This window comes from Strix uralensis, chromosome 2 (assembly GCF_047716275.1).
Source record: "Strix uralensis isolate ZFMK-TIS-50842 chromosome 2, bStrUra1, whole genome shotgun sequence".
Taxonomy (NCBI): domain Eukaryota; kingdom Metazoa; phylum Chordata; class Aves; order Strigiformes; family Strigidae; genus Strix; species Strix uralensis.
The window spans coordinates 68,254,984-68,273,775 of NC_133973.1; the positions used below are offsets into that span (position 1 = coordinate 68,254,984).

Here is an 18,792-nt window from a genome sequence, read left to right on the forward strand (position 1 = left end):
GCTGATGTTCTTTTCTGACCCTCTTTCTTGCTGTATTTATCTAAATGTGAGGCAGTGTTTGGATTTCTGTCGTGTTTACTCTGCAGTCAAGAAACATAGGCCGAAAAAGCTGCCTCCTCCTTGTTTGTCTCTTGCTATTTGCAGCTGAAGGGTCTGAAGATGTCCTCTCTGCACAGTCTGGGTTTTACCACTGCTGTCTAGAATGTGGAAAACCATTGCTCTTGATGACAGTGCCTTCAAAATAAAGCAAGAAGCCTTTTGCACTAAGGGTGGAAAAAGTCACCGTAGATTGGGTCATCGACAGTAGTTGCATCTGTGTAGACTACTGATGGAGGCAGATTGAGAACCTGCAGCCACTATTGGCACCTGCCTGAGCCCTGCTTGCTGGTGGAGCTTGCAGTGACAGATGCAGGAAAAGGAGGTTGAGGGCAGATGGCACGTGCACATGAAGGCTAAAGGCTGGAGGAAGGGATGTCAGATGGGTATCTGCTTTATATTCAGGCGTTTTGGGTTTTTTCCCTCTTCCAACAGACTAACACCAGCGATGATAACGTAATAATTCATGCTCCTTGTGTTTTCTGATAAATATATAATAAAAGGGCATGAAAAGATGCCATTTTGTATAGCACTTAAGATATGGGGAAATACATTCTTCCAAAAATACCATCTGTGTTGGGTGAAGCAGTAATAAAATAATTTAACTACAGAAATCCTCTCTCTCAGTGTTTTTTGCCTGATCTCTAGAAGGTGGCCAGTACTGTCTGTTAATCTTTGTCCTGCTTTCTGAATGAAATAAGAATACAAATGTCTTAAAAACACCACACATTTTCCCCCCCACCCCCCCCCCGGCTGAAATATGTTTGGGTGTTTTTTAATCCCTTAAGGTTGTCCTTAGCCAATTTCTTAACAGACATCTCATATTTATGGAAAGACTTGAGCCAGATTTTTATTATAAGCCCTTTGCCCTGTGTGGTGGTGACCATACTCAGCTTCAGTTCAGCTAAGACCTATTAGAGTGTTTTGTCTGTAACTTCTATTACTATTGTTATTTGTCTTCTAAGCATTGGTAAGTTATAAGGCTCCTAACTAATACTGCAAAACTTTAACATATGTTGCTACAATACTAGTTTGTTCCCGTAGAATACCAGCTTTTTGTCCTTTGAAATAGAATTTTAAATTTAAATCATCTGTCAGTAGCTAAAAATGAACACTGACTGCTTTATAATAGGCATGCTGTTCCAAAAGGGGTATAGAAATATCCTTTTCTTTTTAAGTAAGACATCAAAAGATTTTTAAAAACTTAGCTTCCCAAAACAGCAGTGTGCTTATCACATAAACAGGAAAGATAGTACTTAGTATTGTGTTTTAAAGACTGTCACATTGATTAAGCGTTTGTATCTTGAACTGCCCCAGACCAGGGAATTTTATGGCATAGCAGTATTACTAATGAAATGGGGAAAAAAAAAAAAAATGGCATTGGGAAGGTTAGCTTCTGTGAAGGTCACAGTGTGAAACAGAGTGAAAATTGTATAAAATTAGGGTGGTATTGTATGAATTAGTAGAAGGCCAGAACTCATATCTGTGTTCTTTTAAGTGCTGCAACAGCCTACCTTGTACAGCCCAGATGACTTTCTCTTCCTGCCACTAGAGAGGTAGCAGGCTGAAGTATCTGATACTTTCTCATAGAAATGTTAGCAGTTTAATTCTTATCTAATAATATTTTCCAGAGTCTTACTGTTGTGATGGCATTGTGTCCTCTTCTTTTAACCGCAACTTTTTCTGAGACCATATGCCTCAAATTATGAAGCTATGTTAATCTAAATAATGGGCAACCATGACTGTGAGGTGACTTTGGCTTATGAGAAAGGAGGAAAGATGTGAGTTGGGGGATTGCCCTCACTACGTTCATTGTGCTTGGCAGTCTCTACCTTCGAGGGCATCCCCGCTGCTCTTGCCTGGTAGATGCTGGTGCTACACCTACCTGCCTGAGTGGGGCCTGGAGAGCTGGGAAGGGCCTAGGCATCATCTACAGCCATCAGAGATAGTCATTGCTAAGACTCTGGGCTGCATGCAAACCATAGGTGGGTCTCGCTGAGGAGATTGAGACTTTGTGATTAAACTATTCCTTAAATGGCAAGTTTATGTTTTAAAAGATCGTTTGAAGCAGTCCCTGCTTATTTCATTTGTGTAGACTGATTTGTGTGATAGGCTCATGAAAACATTGGGTGGGAAATTTTTTTACAAACATCCTTTTATATGTTATTATGTAAACATACATAAAGTGAGATTTCTTTTTTGTTGAATGGTAAAGTGCTGTACTGACTTCTTAGCAGGAAGGATGTATTTCTGGGTGTTTCTAATCTGTATTCTCCTTTATTTCTTTGTGTGTCTTTTTAAAAGACTTCTAAGCCACTTACAAGACAAAAAACAAGCTTAACTTTTGTGCTCTATTGGAGCTATGCAGAAATTCGTTACCACTAAACTAGTCTTGAGGTTTCCTGTTTGCAGTTGTTCTGTAACGCAAGATGCAAAGCGCGGGAGTGTAACTGCAGTTGTATTAGAGATTGGGATATCAGATATGTTGTGGGGCCAAGAGAAGCAAACATTACTCAGAAGCTGTCAGAGGCATCCGGTTGAAGAAACAAAACCCCAAACCTCGCAGCATTGTGCCCTGAAACAATGGTGGGAGATACAGAGGGGAAGAGTGTTTGAGGTGTGCAGGGGCAGGCTGTTGGGTAGCATCAAGATGAAGTTACTTAGTATAGTTCTAAATTACTGGTTCATTAAGAGTGATCCTTGACTTGTTTTGAAGATATACAGCCCGCTTATATTTTAGCAAGAAATATCTAAAAAAAGCACACTTGTGGCGCACGTAGAAGTGGGCCGCAGCACCTCCAATGTGATCAACTGTTCTACTGGGCTGTATCGCCCCCACAGTTTTATCTATAACCATTCTTTTCTTTTTTTTTTCCCCCCGCCTAAGTGGCTCACAAAGAAACCAAGTACTTTTGCACCTAAAAACAAGTGTCTTGGGACCTGCCAGAAAGGCTCATGGTGTCTGTTGAGCCTGCCTTTGAAGTCACCCCTGCGGCTGGGCCTGTCCCTTGGCTGGTTGCTAATCTGTTCAGTATGGGTACAGGTTGGGATGGATGGGTGGATCTAAATCAGGAGCTCACATGAAGTGAAAAATGTACAGAAAAAACAGTCCCTTTAATAAGTACTAATTGCACATCCATAATCTGCTGTTATGCTGTGTGGGTTTTTGGGGTGGTCCTTTGTCTCTTTCCTTTATTTTTCTTTAGGACTAGAGTTCATCTGACTACTTGGTGGTGTTATCAAGGATCGTCCAATTTATGCTTTCAAATTAGTGGCACAACTGTTATTCTCCAGAACTACTTAATTGCTCCAAATTTTTGTCAGAGTTAACACTAAAACTGTAAAAGCTCTGTGGACCATTCTGCAATCTTGGGGTACATTTGAAGATTAGAAGTATTTAATTTTTCTTATTATTTTTATACCCTAGTTAATGACAGAGAAGAAAATGGTTGTCACTAAAATAATCCCATAGTGTAGAAATAAGTATTAAACATTTTTTTCCCTACATCATGTGCAGGAAACTTAATGTTCTATCTAATTCTGTACTTACTCTATTGCTAACTATATATAAATACATAAATATAAATAAATATATAAATAAACTGTATTTAGTTTATTCCAGATGCAGTTTAGTAACTTTTTATAGTTCTTAATGAGCTGAACTGCACTTCTTTTGATAACTTTGTTTGCATTTCTTGACTTGAGCTTGTTGCTATCAGTTTTTCCTTTTCAAAGAAAGAACCAGGGAGGGGGGACGCAGAAAACCTCTAGAGCTTTTTACTTCACTTTTTAAACTGTATATTCTTTTAACCATATACTACTACTTCCATAAATGCTAAATTGTAAGAGTAGTTTGGGAAATGTAATAAAACATTCTTCCCTCACAATGGATCCGTTTATTTACATCTTTGGTGATGTTTATTGTTTGCAGCTCCCACTCATCCTTGCTTTCGGCTTTGGAAAACTGATCCTCCTAAAGTACTGACAGTGGCTTCTATTGATTGTGATAGTGTCTTCAGTTTGCACATCAAAGTAAATTAGATAGTAATCACTTGCACTTACTCAACTATCACTTTTAGTTCTGTAGTCAATGCATCCTAATGAGGCCTAATAGTGAAATACCCCAAATTAATTGTCAAGCTTGTGTTAAAATAGTCGGCAATTTTCGGCAGCCCAGGTATGTGGGTTTCTTTCTGCTCAGATATCTGTTTGAGACCTCAGAACTGCATAGCCAGATGATGAATGTTTGGTCACTACAGCTATTTGGTTAACTTTCTTTAAAAGAAGGGGGCAGTGTTCTTCCAATAATTTTTGGTGCGGTGACCTCTTTCCAAAGAAGTGTGTCCCTTGGGGTGGATTGACACACATTATATGAGTATTAAAGTGTTAAACTGCAGAAGCAGTTAGACAAGGTGGCCTTTGTGTGATCTATCTCCATTTATCTAAGCACCAGCAAATAGCCCATGTTACAAAGCATGGAAAGGGTTTTACTGGTTTTAACAAAGGGCTGCAATTTGCCATAATTTGGGTCAGCTTTTTTACTCTTTTTAAACCTCTGCATTTTGAGATTTTCTAAGCAATCCTTAGAAAGATATTTTGCTTGGTTTAGGTTAACTTTGGCCTTCACATGAAGGAGATCATATTCTCCTGTTTTTTTCAAACATACGTACTTTAAGTGTCAAAAATGTTGTGTTCTACTGGAAATAACTAAAAGTATGTCCAAAAGGTGTATTTTTCTCAAGTTTTCATTTGAATTCACATTTCTGTTCTTTTTAATGCCTTCTGAGTTCTGTCTTTGAGTTTGGTGCTTTACTGATCCCCGTGAACTAAGTGAAACAATCTCAAATGTAAAGATGCACTTTTTCGAAATCTTTTGATACGTCAAAACTACTCATCCAGGCTGATTTAAAAAAAACTAACCACACGCCCACACACACAATGAAGAAAACAACTGTAAGTGAAAACAAAGCTTCAAATCTCCTGAAACAGTAGGCAGGCTAACCAGAGATTGCATCTTCGTAAATAAGACTTAGAGCGTACTTCAGATAAGTGAGCTAATACAAGTTATTTTATTAATTACAGAATACAGTAAGCACATCTGCTTACTATGAAAGAGGCCTTGATGGAAGGAGACTTTATTTTTTTATTTTCCACAACTGTGTTACCTTAGAGGACCAAATGTTGCCTATTTGCTATAGCTTAGGAAAGATTAACCAAGGAGACACCAGATAGCTGACCTGTCAACTACATGTGCTGCAGAGTTCAAAACCCATTTTGATTTTCAGAATTTGGGGTCAGGAGAAGGAGAGGTTGTCAGCCTTCAAATTTTAGAGAAAAATGTGATATGTCATTAGTTAGCTTTTCATTCTCCCAAGACAATTAACTAAATATTGTATAGTAATTATGTCTTATGTAATATTGTATAGCAGTTACATGTTATATGTACATCAGTGTCATGTAAAAGCCTCCATGTCAATTTAGTGCCTTTCTTTCAGTGTGTCTGTCTTAGGAGGACATCCAATTCCAGAACAGTCTGTTATATCAATTGTCACTTCCTATTAATAGAATTTTTGCTTGTTCCCTTGGTGAGGGATTAAATTTCAAGCATTACTGTCAGTCATTTTTCAGCCATGTTCCTTTTTGCAAAATAAATTGTGAACAAGGAAAGCAACTGCTTTCTTTCTCACTGCATCTTTAGACCTCAAACATACCTCGTGTTTGCATTATTCTAACTAACTCTATCCCTGATATAACCCTGAGCCTTCCTCCTGAGGGCAAGAAAAGATGCTGCTTTTCTGCCCATTGGGCCAGGGCATTAAACTAGTGGGAGTGTTAACTTGTGTAGGTCTATAGGAGAAGATTCCAGTTCAGGAGGCATGCTGGAATGGATCCTCTCTTATTAATCATTGTGGGAGAAACACATTAGCCCGATATGGCGGAAGGGTGAGGGATGGGTGGGAAATCCACGTCTGGTGAAAGATAATGAGATCTGTGTAACAATTATATGTAGTTTGATATTTAAAATAACATCAACTTAGCGGATCTTTCATGTGAAAAATCACAAGCAGACTTACAAGCCTGTGGGAGCAGATTCTCTTAAGTTCCTCTACATTTAAGTTTCCATAATCTCAAATATTGCTTGCATGGTTCAGGTATTGGTTCAAAATGGCATAGGTGGTTATTTGTCTTTGTTTTTTCCTGACATTGCTAAATTCTTGAATCATTGGTAGTTTATTGAACATAACCTTTTCATTTCTGGAATTTCTTCTGATAAAGTCTATACGGGAGCTACAGTACTAGCTATTCCACTGATGTCTGCCTTTGTTCTGCGTTAGGGTTAGCTAAATGTTCTTCACCTGTCTGAGTAGGCTTTCAGTACAGTCGTCTTATAACTGACTTTACCTTGGCTGGGTTTTTGTTCACTATTTTCCTGGCCTGGCAGATTTTTTAGTTTTTCCCCTCTCTCCCAAGGGTTTTCTTGTGTAGGAAAATTTTCAGGTGTGCTTCTGCAGTAGGGCACCTGCCACTGAAGACAGAACTCCTCTCCTAACAAAAGCTGAACTAGAGGGAAGAAACAAAGTGACTGAAAATACCTGAGCTTAATCTAAACTAATTAGTTGTAATATTTCAGCAAATACAATGTTGGTAAATGAACTAGTTTACTACCATAGCTAGCAATGCAGGAAATGCTGGGTTGAAAGGGGTTGGAAGTGTGGATTGGTCTCATAGCTGATATAAGAATTACCTCTTGAGTTGTGGGAGTTGTGGAGTCTGGGTTGTGGAGTTCTGTTTGTTTACTCATTTAGTATGGTGTCTTTGTTTTGGGGCCATTTTAAAAACTGCAGTTGGAAGTCGGATTACCATAAAAGTAAAGCAAATGACTGTTTGACGTGGTAAGCTAAAAAGCAAGGCCATACATACACTTCTTTAAGTGAAACAGTCTTGTACTGAGAAATGACTGTTGCATTTCCTAAGTTTACAGTTCCTTGCATAGGTATTTCTAAGCTTTTCACTGGTGCTTTTTAAAGTGGCAGGTGTTATCCTATTGGGTATGAGAACACTCTATTTCAGCACTACGACTTCTGAGCTTTTTGAGGAGGAACATTCCAGAAGGTTGTACACTCTTTCACATTAATGGATTTTCATTTTCTTGATTTGAAGGGAGTCTCATGTTGACATTAGAATCTATTGGGGACTGTGGTATTTTTTGTTATGCAGTCTATAAGCAGTATACTAAAGAAATTTCACATTTTGAGTGTATGTCAAGTTTTTATGGGACACTCAGATGATTTGGAAGGCTGTATTATTGTTTTTTCCTTATGTTTTTCCCCAAATCTAGTTATGTCGTTTGCTTCTAATCTTTTGTTTGGCACACAGCTGTGCTGCAGAAGCATTTCAAAACTATTAATTCTACAGCCCCCCTTCTGGGGAACAAATGTATCCTTATTCACATACAATGAAATCTTAGCTCTGCAAATACCACAGGAAGAACCTTATTGTCCTTGATGGAGCCACTCCAATGATGTAACCGTAAGAAAGTAATTTTAAGATCTTTAATACTAGTTCCCCACACTTTAAAAAAAAAAAAAACACACCAAAAACAAAAAACAAAAACACCAAACAAATTTTCTTAAAAAAAGGGAAAAAAACCAAGACCCCTAAAAAACCTGCACAACTGAATTCCTCCACACCTCCGCACACATCCATGCAGCTTTAAATGGACAAATGTTTAGCTGTAATTACATGATGCATTTTGAGTCTTTATAAATCCTGTCCCCACTTGGATAGGAATGCTTGTGCCATTAAACATTCAGCAAAATCTTGGAGTGCTTTACTGAAATGCGTTCTGTGTGAGCATGCCACTTAAGAAACGGCTTCTCTACACTTCTGCCAGAATTGCATCATGCAAGCGATCTGCGTGTGAAATTACATTGTTTCTCAGGCAGAGTGGCAGTTTTACATGTCGACAATAAACTGGAATTGTAGAAATCAGGTAGCTTGGGGCTCACTGTCCTGAGTAAATTTCAGAGGACTGTATAGTTGATGTCATCAGCCCTGACGTGTGGTCTCTTCCTGTGCTTCTGTCCTTGCACAACACCTTAGGGAAACACTTGGTGACTTACAACAGTGACCGATAATATTTTTTTTTTCTTCAGAGGGATAGGAAGAGATTAATAGTTTTTCATCAGTCACTAGTCAAATATTATGCCTAATGTGTTTTTTTTATTATTAATATACTGTAATATAGATAGATGATTTTAACTTGCCTGTGTTGTGAAAATAACCTTTTTTTAGAAGTGGAGCCTGTGTGGTGGCAACATCACCCAACTGTGCTGAAGGTCTCCTATTTCTTTATATTCTCCATGTCCCCGGGAATAGTAAGAATTGACCATTTTACAATTGCTGAGATAAAATAAACAGATCTAAATTGGAGAGAGAGATTATATTGACAACACTGGCCTCCAGAACATGCTTGATTGCAATTCCCCTGTGGCTACATCAGCTTATCGACCTGTAGGCTATCTGTCTGTTTTATGTGAGCCGGAAACCAGGGCAGTTTATTGGACCCTGCAGTCCAGAGCTCAGGCTTTCCTATGTGATTGTCAGATGGGATTATGACTTTTTGGGGAAAAAAAATTGTTGAAGGGTATAGTGACGTGTTTCTTGTAAAATCATCAATTCCACCTGCCTAAGTCACAGCCTGTTTGAACTGTAAGGGTTGTGTTTCTTCTCAGTTGTTCAAAACATGGTAACTTCTTTTTTAATTCATCTGGGCACTCTCATCTGTGCAAATGCATATTTGAATAATATTTTAATTGTTGTATGTTCCTTTGTGTTTTCTAATTGGAAAATTAAGACTTAAAACTTAAGACTGTTGATTTTAGCTTTGCATTTTCAAAAATGCTGTCCTGCCTTGGCCATGAGGGGTGATGTTGCTGGTGCTTTTCAGAGCTTTGCTGTCAAATGGTTTAGCAATCATAGCTCAACCCTATATGATGCTCTCCTGGAAATAAAATTGATGATCAGAGGAGGCTATTAAACTATATAGAGTCCACTATTGTGTCTTATGTTTATAGATTAACTTTAAACAAGGAAAACACTTTTTCTTTGAAAGAGTAGACTGCTGGGCTGTCTAGCATGTAGTTTTCACAGTTTGTACTGTAACTAAAGAGAGAAAGTGTGTGTGTGTGTTTACAGACTGCAGAAGGAACCCTTTCTGACTATAGGTCATACAATTTACATGCTGAACAGAATTTCTGAATGAGATTTGGGTTTTTTTTTTTAATTACCTTTCTGTCATGTAAACTTAGGTATCAGAGTTCATAGGGTTGTGGACTGCTAAGAACTAGGCAACAAAGTCAAATCATGTCAGAAAGATCCTTGGGCCTTAATAGTTTGAAGTACTCTGGGACCTGTTTCTACTAATCTGTGATTTAAAGGAAATCTGCAGCTTTTACTTAAAAAAAAAAAAAAAATCTGCTACATTGATTTTCAAATATATTCTCACTTCCCACTCCCTCCTGTCCTCCTCCACTTCCCACTCCCCCAAAAACCACCAGCAGTGATTAGAAGATTTTAGGTAACTTCTGAGAATTTAGAGGAAAAAATCAGCATGTTTTGGTTGGCATTATAATGTGTTTGAATGTCACTGGTACTGGCATGGGACTTTTCTCTTCCTTGCACACTATTGTGCTCCCTCACATTGTTCCTGGTAATTACTGGGATGCGTAGGAAAACGTGGAGGCATGCAGCTGTCTTTATGCAGCTGACAAACAGCTTTGGAAAAGATGGTTCTTGTTACAGGTAAGTAAAAAAAGACAACTCATTCAGTCTTAACAGAAGTCTGGATAAATTTCAGGTAGGGAAGAAATGAAATGCAATTGAGGGAAGCACAGTGGGTGCTCTTTTCCACCCCGATGACTTGTGCCCAGTGCAGGACTGCAGTGAGCTGGGATCTTCCCTGGAGCAAAGGGGGAGCGAAGGCTTCTCCTGAAATGCAGTCTTGTACTGCCTGCACAAAACATTGTGAACAAAGGCTTAGTAAAGACAGTACCCTCTTCTTGATGGCAGGTTTCCCTGCTGAGTTATATTACTTCTTGAAGTATTTTTAACTTCCTACTAAAAAGAAGATGGATAACTTTGTTTAATTGCAGAAAACTTATAAATAATATGTTAGGATGAGGAACTAGGGCAGAAGAAAAATATATTTTTGGAATGTTGCTATATTTATTTTCTTTTCTCAGATCAGAACTGTGAATGCCAGGTATGGGATAGTTTTTGCTACATGCAAAAACTAAATGGGTTTTGTAAATTAGCCTTTGTTAATGTATATCTGAATAACATATTCATCTGAATATATCTGTATGTATATCTGAATAATACATTCAGAGGAAGTGAATGTAATATATTGAGACTAGAATTTACTATCAAGGTGTTGCCATATTTTAGGGGCAGAAAAAAGCAAGAAAGTTCAATATGACTTCCCTTATTTTTTGAAAGTAGCGTTTCAATCCGTGAGGTTTTTCTCTGTATGGCTTTCTCATTTTTCCCTACCCTTTTCTTGTTTATTTCAGGAGAACTTGAAGAAAAAAACTGTAAGAATTACATGATATAATTTACTGATGAGCATGTTTTAATATTTTTGTTGCAGAAGGACTCCATGAAAGATGACAGAAGAAGTTATTGTTATTGCAAAGTGGGATTACACTGCACAGCAGGACCAAGAACTTGACATCAAGAAAAATGAGCGTCTTTGGCTATTAGATGATTCCAAGACATGGTGGAGGGTAAGAAACGCGGCCAACAAAACGGGATATGTGCCATCAAATTATGTGGAGCGAAAAAACAGCTTGAAGAAAGGTTCTCTGGTTAAAAATCTAAAAGACACATTGGGTAAGTCCTTTTGTATTTTGAAAGAAGTTGAGTAGACTTGATGGGTTTCAGATTGAGAATGTAGTGTGCGTATAAATATTTTAACATGCTTGTTTGGATTTTCTTAATCCTTTGTTTGAGGTGACATGGTGGATGATTGAGGGAGGGAGGGAGAGAGTGGGGGTGGGGGGAGAATCATGTGGAAAAATCTGTAACAGGTTTTCTCACATTGCATCCAGGAGAATAAGATGTTATTGTTTTCCAGTTTGTCAGAGGTTGTGTATTTTCAGTGGCTGAAGAACTGTGTTTTCATTGAGATATAAACTACTGAATCTTCTCCTCTCATGCCAAGTTCTCTCACACAGAAATAGAAGGATATAAACTGGATTGTTCAGCATAGCTATTGTAGCAAAGCCAAATCACTGTATGAATGGGATTACATGATGTGTCTATGTGCAATGTCAGGGGTTAAGTTTCTGTGGTCTGAGATGTTCCTTCTGCTTCCAAGTCCTTAAAATGTACTCTGTTTTATAGTTGCACATAAATTCTTCACAACAGTGTGTCATACATATAAAATAATACACCTTTGAAAAATTTTCAGTGTGTTTTGAAGAAATGTATTTGGAAGTCAGGTGAAATGAATTTTTTTTCTTTATTTTTGCAATGATTTTTAATGACTGATTAAGTTACTAAAAAATAAAGGACTTTACATGTGACTAGAAAAGGCTAAACATACCAATAAGTGATTGTTTTACATATAGAGGCCAAAAAAACCCCCTACTAGTGGTATTTTAGGATGTAATGAATAAAACAGAAATAGATAATGCACCTGGAGGTGTGTTGAGGTTATTTTCCGCTTGTGTTTTGGTTTTTGCCTGTGTTTTGTGAAGTCTTACATAGGGAACACTTACTGTGTTGCAGTTAGCAGTAGAAAATACTGACTCTTCAACAGAAAAATTGGAATTTGGGGTTGGACTTGTTAGAAAGCAAAAAGGTTCACTTAAAAATAACATGACAGTAGCTCGTGTATGTTTATGACAGGTGTCCTGTACTAGTGTTGTGTCTAACAGGTTAGGTTTCTTGGTCACTTCTTCATTAGTCCTCCATTGCTGAGCTGCCATAAAGTAAGTGGAAACTGAGGACTACAGGACGGGTGGCATGCAAACAAGGTTATCACAGTATTTACTATGGTAATATTTAAAACCATAGGCCTTTCTACAGATACTCTTGGAATATACTCATTACAGTGCCAGCAAATGTGATTATGCCTTTTCAAAGATTTGAGTAAAGAATAAGCTCCAACATCAATTAACTAGTTAAAATCAAAATCCCAGTTGTGACTTTAAGCACTTTTTATATGGATTTATGTTGTTTAAAAAATATCTTTTGTCTATGAGCTACTTTATGAAAGGCTTGCATTTCTGTTGTGATAATACATCAAGTGTTTGTGTAAAATGTGGACAGTATTTATTTGATGTAAATAAACGCATTTTTATTTATATCCAACAGAAATGTGTTTAAGTGAAAGAACAGAGACGCGTCCCAGCATATATGCATGTTTACCTCCTTGATCTTAACAAAGCTGCATGCTGCAGGGTGCTTAGCTTCACTGTGCTGGCGACCAATGAAACGGTGTGAGAACAAAGCTTGGTGGTTTCATGGCTGAGCCTTCGCTAGTGTCACAGCTTCCAAACCTCAACCCTTTGCACCCACATACACGGGGTTTTAAGTTCAGAAGGACCGCTATTACAATCTACTGATTCCCCTGTACCTTTTCTAATAGTTTTCTCTCTGTGTTGTTTGTTGAGCTGAGGCAGAAAATACTGTGTGGCAGAGCTTGGCCTTTTCTTTTGCACTGACCACATGTACCTGCTAAGCATACATCCTGTGAGAGTAAGAAGCTGCCTAAGCCATACCTAACCCTCAGCCAATTGGCTCAGGCTCTTCTTAACACCCCCCAAAAAGAGTTGGTCCTTAAGAGTATTCTTTTTTTATAGTTTTAACAGCTGTAAACAGCTTAGCATAATGAAACTTATGTCTGTGCTGTGCACCACATAGCTGTACAATTTTCTTTTTACCTTTCCTGAATTGGAGTCCTCAACTAAACTATAGTCTTTAAGCCTGGCTTGTCTTGCTGTACAGTAATTTCCCATTTAGAACAAGGAGAGCATGTGTCTTTTTTTTTTTTAAACGAAGGCTTGAAAATTGCAAGGCTGATGCTTGATCTAGTGAAAGAGCTTTTGAAAGTTTTGCTGTGCTCAGTGAAACAATTTCTTAAGTTCTCTTCGTAGAAATATGTCTAATGTCTCAACAAACATGCTTCTCCTAAGATCACACGGAAATTTGCATTAATATACCCACTAACCCAGCACAGATGGGAACAGCAGTCATGAGTATTAGTCCTTAAACCAAATCTGTTTCCAACTTTGATCTTAAAGCTATTACCAAAATATCAGGTGCTGAACTAAAAGAAAAAAAGTCATTTAATAATCAGTCAGTAATGAATCCTAAATCCTTGTAATCTCAGGACAAGAAACAGCTGCTTCCAGTGAGAAGGCTAGCAGGCTTTCGAAAGAGAGGGACCCTCTGATGTACCTGGACCCACCTTTCATACTTGTGCCACTCCAGCAAATGGTTGTTCCCATGGAGATGCACTTTTCCCTACCTCTTCCTTAATCAATTACATTTCCTTGTGTTCAAACATATTTCATCTGAAAGCATTGTAATTGCACAAACGATGTAGTGTGTTGTCTCTGTGATTGCCCATAGCTATCTGCCACTCTTATGCTTATCCACAGTAATTACCACTGGTTGATTTATACTTACTTCCAGATATTCAATAAATATGAAAAGTGCCAGCCATAGTTCAAATTGTGGCAGACCCCATAAAAGCTATTACTATTTAATTAATAGTCCCCATAGTTGGCTGTTGAAGTTGCATCATCTAAATAGTTCTTAATCCAAGTAGTCTGCATTCTAATGAAAGTTTATGGCACCAGTTAATACATCGGTGTCTCATACATAAAAACCCAAATACGCCACAAAAGTTTACTACCTTTATGAAGTTGCCTTTACCAGGGAAACTTCTCATATCATCAGAGAATGAAGTCATGCCTGTTTGAAGCTGAAAACTAATTTTCCTGGAACTGTGTTGACTGTCATTAATTGAATCTCATCCCTAGAATACTTTATTAATAGAATCCCATCAGCTTTACCGTTGTTTGGCTTGGGGTTGATGGAAGGTTGATGGGCATGTGGGTACCTAGAACACACAGCTTAGCTTGATGGTTTAAAACATCAGCCTGTTGTCAGAAATGTCTTAAGGCTTCTGGAATTTCAGCATTTTTGGAAAAGAATATCAGCAAATAAAATGTGTTTAGAGCCAGCTCTTTTAAATGTGTCGGGTGCATAATAAAATGCCGATTAACACTTGTTTAGCATATGTTCATTAAATCAGTTACTGGTGGACTGAAAAACAGCTCACCTCAAATCAGATGACCCCCACTAATTTCTGAAGAGATACTTTTTGGTTCATCCTACATCTTTTTACAAAACAATAGTCTTTTCTGAACCATTCACTCTGTCTCTCACCTTCTGAGGCCTTACTCTCTTTTACTGTATCTTCTTTTAGTCCTGTCATCAGGAAATTTTTTTGAAAACTTTTAGCTTTCCTTAAGTGACTTGGAGACATTTTGAGACTTGTAACTTTTCTATTGATGGCTGTCTTTTTATCATTCTTCTGTTTGATATGCATTACTTCAGTGTTCTTAAATCTCTTTTTTGAGTGAACTGTAATGGATACTTAGCTACAATGGCCCAGTTTTAATTATGGAAATGTGGTGTATAGGCCACCTATTAAGTATTTTAAATGATTCATCTTCTCATTCCCTTTTTTGTCTTAACTGAGTGATACTGCGAGTAAAAAGTTAATGGCAATTTAGCCATTTCAAATTACTGTCTTCTGTTTGCTCATATTGAATGAAATCTGGTAATTATTACTATTCTTAAGGCAAAATCCAGCTTCTAGGCCTGTGATTAAAATTTCATCTTCATTCATTATAATGAAGTTTAAAATAGTTTCCTTGTACAGTATTTCTTTTGTGGGGAGGGTATTTTTTATACATTTTGATTAAGTCTTACTAAGCAGGAGACCTCCAGCATGCATTTTCCAAACTGCAGTTTTCTGTAGTATAATTCTTCCCATGCACTGGGGGTGGGAAAGAATTCCCATACCCATTCGGATGGAGTGGCTGTTTGCCAGCACCACCCAAAGCTGCCTCTGAGCGTGGCTCCACTGGTTTCACCTTCTGCAGCAATGATGATCTATGCTTGGTGGCTTATGTCTGTCACACTGAACAGAAACCTTATCTGAAGGAAGCAAAAATAATTAAGTCAGTTGTTTGTGTAAGCAAAACAAAACTTCTGCATTTTTTCCATCCCTTTGCAAGTCACTTTCCTGGCAACTGCACAACTCCCCAGGCAGCAGTGTGCCATGGGTGACTGATGCGTGTGATCCAGCAGCAGGGTGCCGTTTTCATGGGAATCCATGATTTTCTGAATGTTACTGCTTTTGCTTCACAACCAGCACTGCATAATAGAGATTTCTTAAAGGTGTCTGGTCTTGCTCCCTTTAGTGAACAACCACATAAGAAACCTTGAAGACATTTCCACTCAGTTCTTGGTGTGGGTTTTTGAACAGATGCCCAGCAAAAGAAAGAAGGTTTATTAAAAGGTATTGAAAGGGAGATTGGACACCAAGAATACTGGAGATGTGTTTGCAAAATGCGTAGGAACAATAGAAACACTAGACGTGAGTGTTGGCAATGATGGCAAATAACAGTAATCTCAATAACATTTCACAGAGAAGTTTAGGTTGCACGAGAGACTCTTCAAATGACTTCTTTATTAAGCTTCTGTAAGTCAGCAAAACATTTCAGTAACTTCTTAGTCTTAATTCACTCAGCGTGTCAAATTTTCATGTGGAAATAAGAATTGCCAAGTGAGATATAAAGTACAGAAACCAGTCCTTACTTGCATCACTGTGCCTAGTACGTTATTTGAGAAGTGTTGTGAGCGTCCAGGAGTATTTCCTGTGTTTGTCAGCCTCCACGGTGTCTACCTGGGTCAATCTGTAGATCTGTGCAGCAGTTCCTGAGTGCTGTATATGCTGTTGCTTCCAGGAAACAATGGTTTTACACCTCTCCCCTTCTCCCCTGCTTATTTTGAAAAAGGGTTTTTTCACATTTATAACTTGACATTTTCCTACCTGAGGGCTACTTAATACCATCTTCACCATGTCTTTCTGGAAATGGCTATGGGAGTTAGCTTTTCTTTAGACAGTCACTGCTTAGTAACAAGCAGAAATGTGGAACAGGTCATTTTTTAATGCAGTGTTTAACATTGGCAAACATTGTTGGTTAAGAGGTTTAGTGTTCTTCCTTTTTAGATGCAAATACTTCAACTCAAATTATTACCATCATAGTTCTGCATAGCATGGTTATGAAATCTCATTCTCCAGATAAGTCATCAACCTTTAACTTCTGGTGTGTGGGCTAGTGGTCTTTATTTTTTGTTTTGGTTTGGAGGATTTTTTCTTTTTAAAAATATCTTAGCAGCCCAATTTCAGTAGTTCTGATGTGGTATGTCTAGTAGATTTAATTGTACCAGGTGGTGTTTTGACATTCATCAAATCGCTTCTAAATCTTGTCCCGAGTACTGAAATTTGGGTACTTCTTAAGTCTTTCACTGGTGAAAGTTACTTATGTGACTCTAATTGTTGTGGTTTTTAATAGAACTTTTTCCAGTTCTTCAGCACTAGTTTTTTAAAAGTATAATAGTGAGAAGCATACATAGTATAGTGTAGCTATAAATTCAGTCTTCTGTACTCTTTGCTTGATGAATTTGTGTTTGTGTATGCCTTAGCCATATTAGCTGCAAGATCACAGAAAACACATTAAATCACTAATATGACCAAGTACTAGTTTGAAAATATTTCTATTGGTTCTTAATTAGTTGTCTTCAATTTTAGTATTTTCTGGACACCATGTGGGTGTAAAATTTACTATAGAATGCAAGAGTGGTGGAAATAAGAATAAATATGGTATCATGGTATAGTAAGTACACTGTTGTGGAGCCTCTTAAGCATTGTAGAGGTCATGTTAATAAAAACAGAGCTGCTTGATAAGACAAATAGAAGTTATTTTAATCTCTTTAGAATTTGAGTTCCCAGTGTTGTTGGACTTCATTGTCACAGACCTGTAAGAAATGCTGATCTTTCCACTCAAGAGCAGGCATTTAATAAATTTGATTTTAAAAAGACAGATAACCAGCAAACCTTCAGAACTCTCTACAGTATGTAGCTACTTGTCAAATTATTTATCATACATAAAGATTTCTAAGTATGAAGTCTTTAGACAAACATCTCTAGTTGAAATTAGCAGTAAAATACCCTTATAGGAATTCAATCCAAATAAAAGTATTTTTCCTGTTTCACTTTGTTGCTTTGAAGCTTTCTAGCTTGTCAGAAAATGTGAGCATGACAGTAGTGACACATCTGTTGTGACTCTTGGAGGACTGGATGAGGGTAAATCATCTGTATTGGCACTTTTAAGCAGTCTGTATACAGGAATTTAAGCTCATCTTTACAGAGAGGAAGTAGCTGAAATTTTTATATGCAGCACAAATTCTTGCTCAGTTTCCTAGAACCTGTATGTTAAAATAGCTTATTCCATGGTTCAGTTTGTTCAGAAAAAGCACTTTCTCTGTGTTCCATCCTGCTTTTTAGCTGCATTGCTCAAAATAAGCATGTTTGTGGGGCAGGGTGGCAACAGTGGTGACTCTTAACCGGTGGTGAAATTGAGGGACATGGTTTTGTGGTAGTGAGAGAAGCTGCACTCTGTTTAGGTGTGGTGTCTTTGGTAGTTTGGAAGAAAAAAAAAAAAAAAAACAAGCCAGAACAATTGCATTTCTTCCATCTTCACAGTAATAATAGATCAGTCTGGTTGCTGATTATTAGATTACTGTCATTAGATGCTGAGAAAGGAGAAATGGGAGGTGCTCATTATGATTTCAAAACACGGGGAAGACATTTCTTCCATGCCCATCTAAAGCATGTGGAGTTAGGAGCTGGCAGTGCTGATAGCACTGGTGTGGTAGGAGATGATTTGTGTAATAAGGAATTCATATGCTTTACTATGTTTCTGGAAACATATCTGCCTCATGATTATCATCAAAACCTAGACTGAAGTGGCTATTTTCAGTTCACTGATGGTCTTTAAAGATCTAGAGACATACTCAATAGCAGTAGCTCTGCATATGCAAAATGATACAAGAAGATATTGCTGACATGGTAGGGTCTGCTATCTTACTGTCAATTTGAGATATATATATACATAATAGCAGAAGAATATATTAATTTTGAATTAGTGTTACTATTATGCATGTTAAATAGTTACACAGAATGCAAAACAAATTCACAAATTTATGGTTATGGACCTGTTGTACTCCTGTAAAAATTTAAATAACTTTATGCGTATCAACTATGTCCAGAGAAAGCAATTTTAAAGGAGTTTAGCACAAATTCTCCATGGAACTAAAATCAGACTTTCTAAAACATGTTGTGTTAAAATTTCTAAAGGAACATGTGCTTAAGAAGGAAAAAAATCTGAAATGGCAGACTAAGGCAAAAAAAACCCCCAGACCCTAGAACAAAATAAAACACAAACTTCATGCTTTTTTGTTACCCACAGCAAAAAGACTTGAAAGCAAAGAAAATTGGTAAATATGCAGGAGAACTCAAGGTACAGAGGAATGCTTCTTTTACTG

At 37.6% G+C, this 18,792-nt stretch overlaps 1 protein-coding gene across 2 annotated transcripts in view; it reads left to right on the top strand.

Moving 5' to 3' along the window:
- The window catches only part of LOC141939427 (cytoplasmic protein NCK2), a 155,839-nt gene that overhangs the window by 44,547 nt on the left and 92,500 nt on the right, over nucleotides 1-18,792 (top strand). For both annotated transcript variants that reach the window (XM_074859126.1, XM_074859128.1), the window contains one exon: nucleotides 10,748-10,989. In XM_074859126.1, coding sequence (XP_074715227.1) covers nucleotides 10,764-10,989 — 226 coding nt within the window. In that variant the 5' untranslated portion in view covers nucleotides 10,748-10,763. The remainder of the gene's footprint in view (nucleotides 1-10,747; nucleotides 10,990-18,792) is intronic.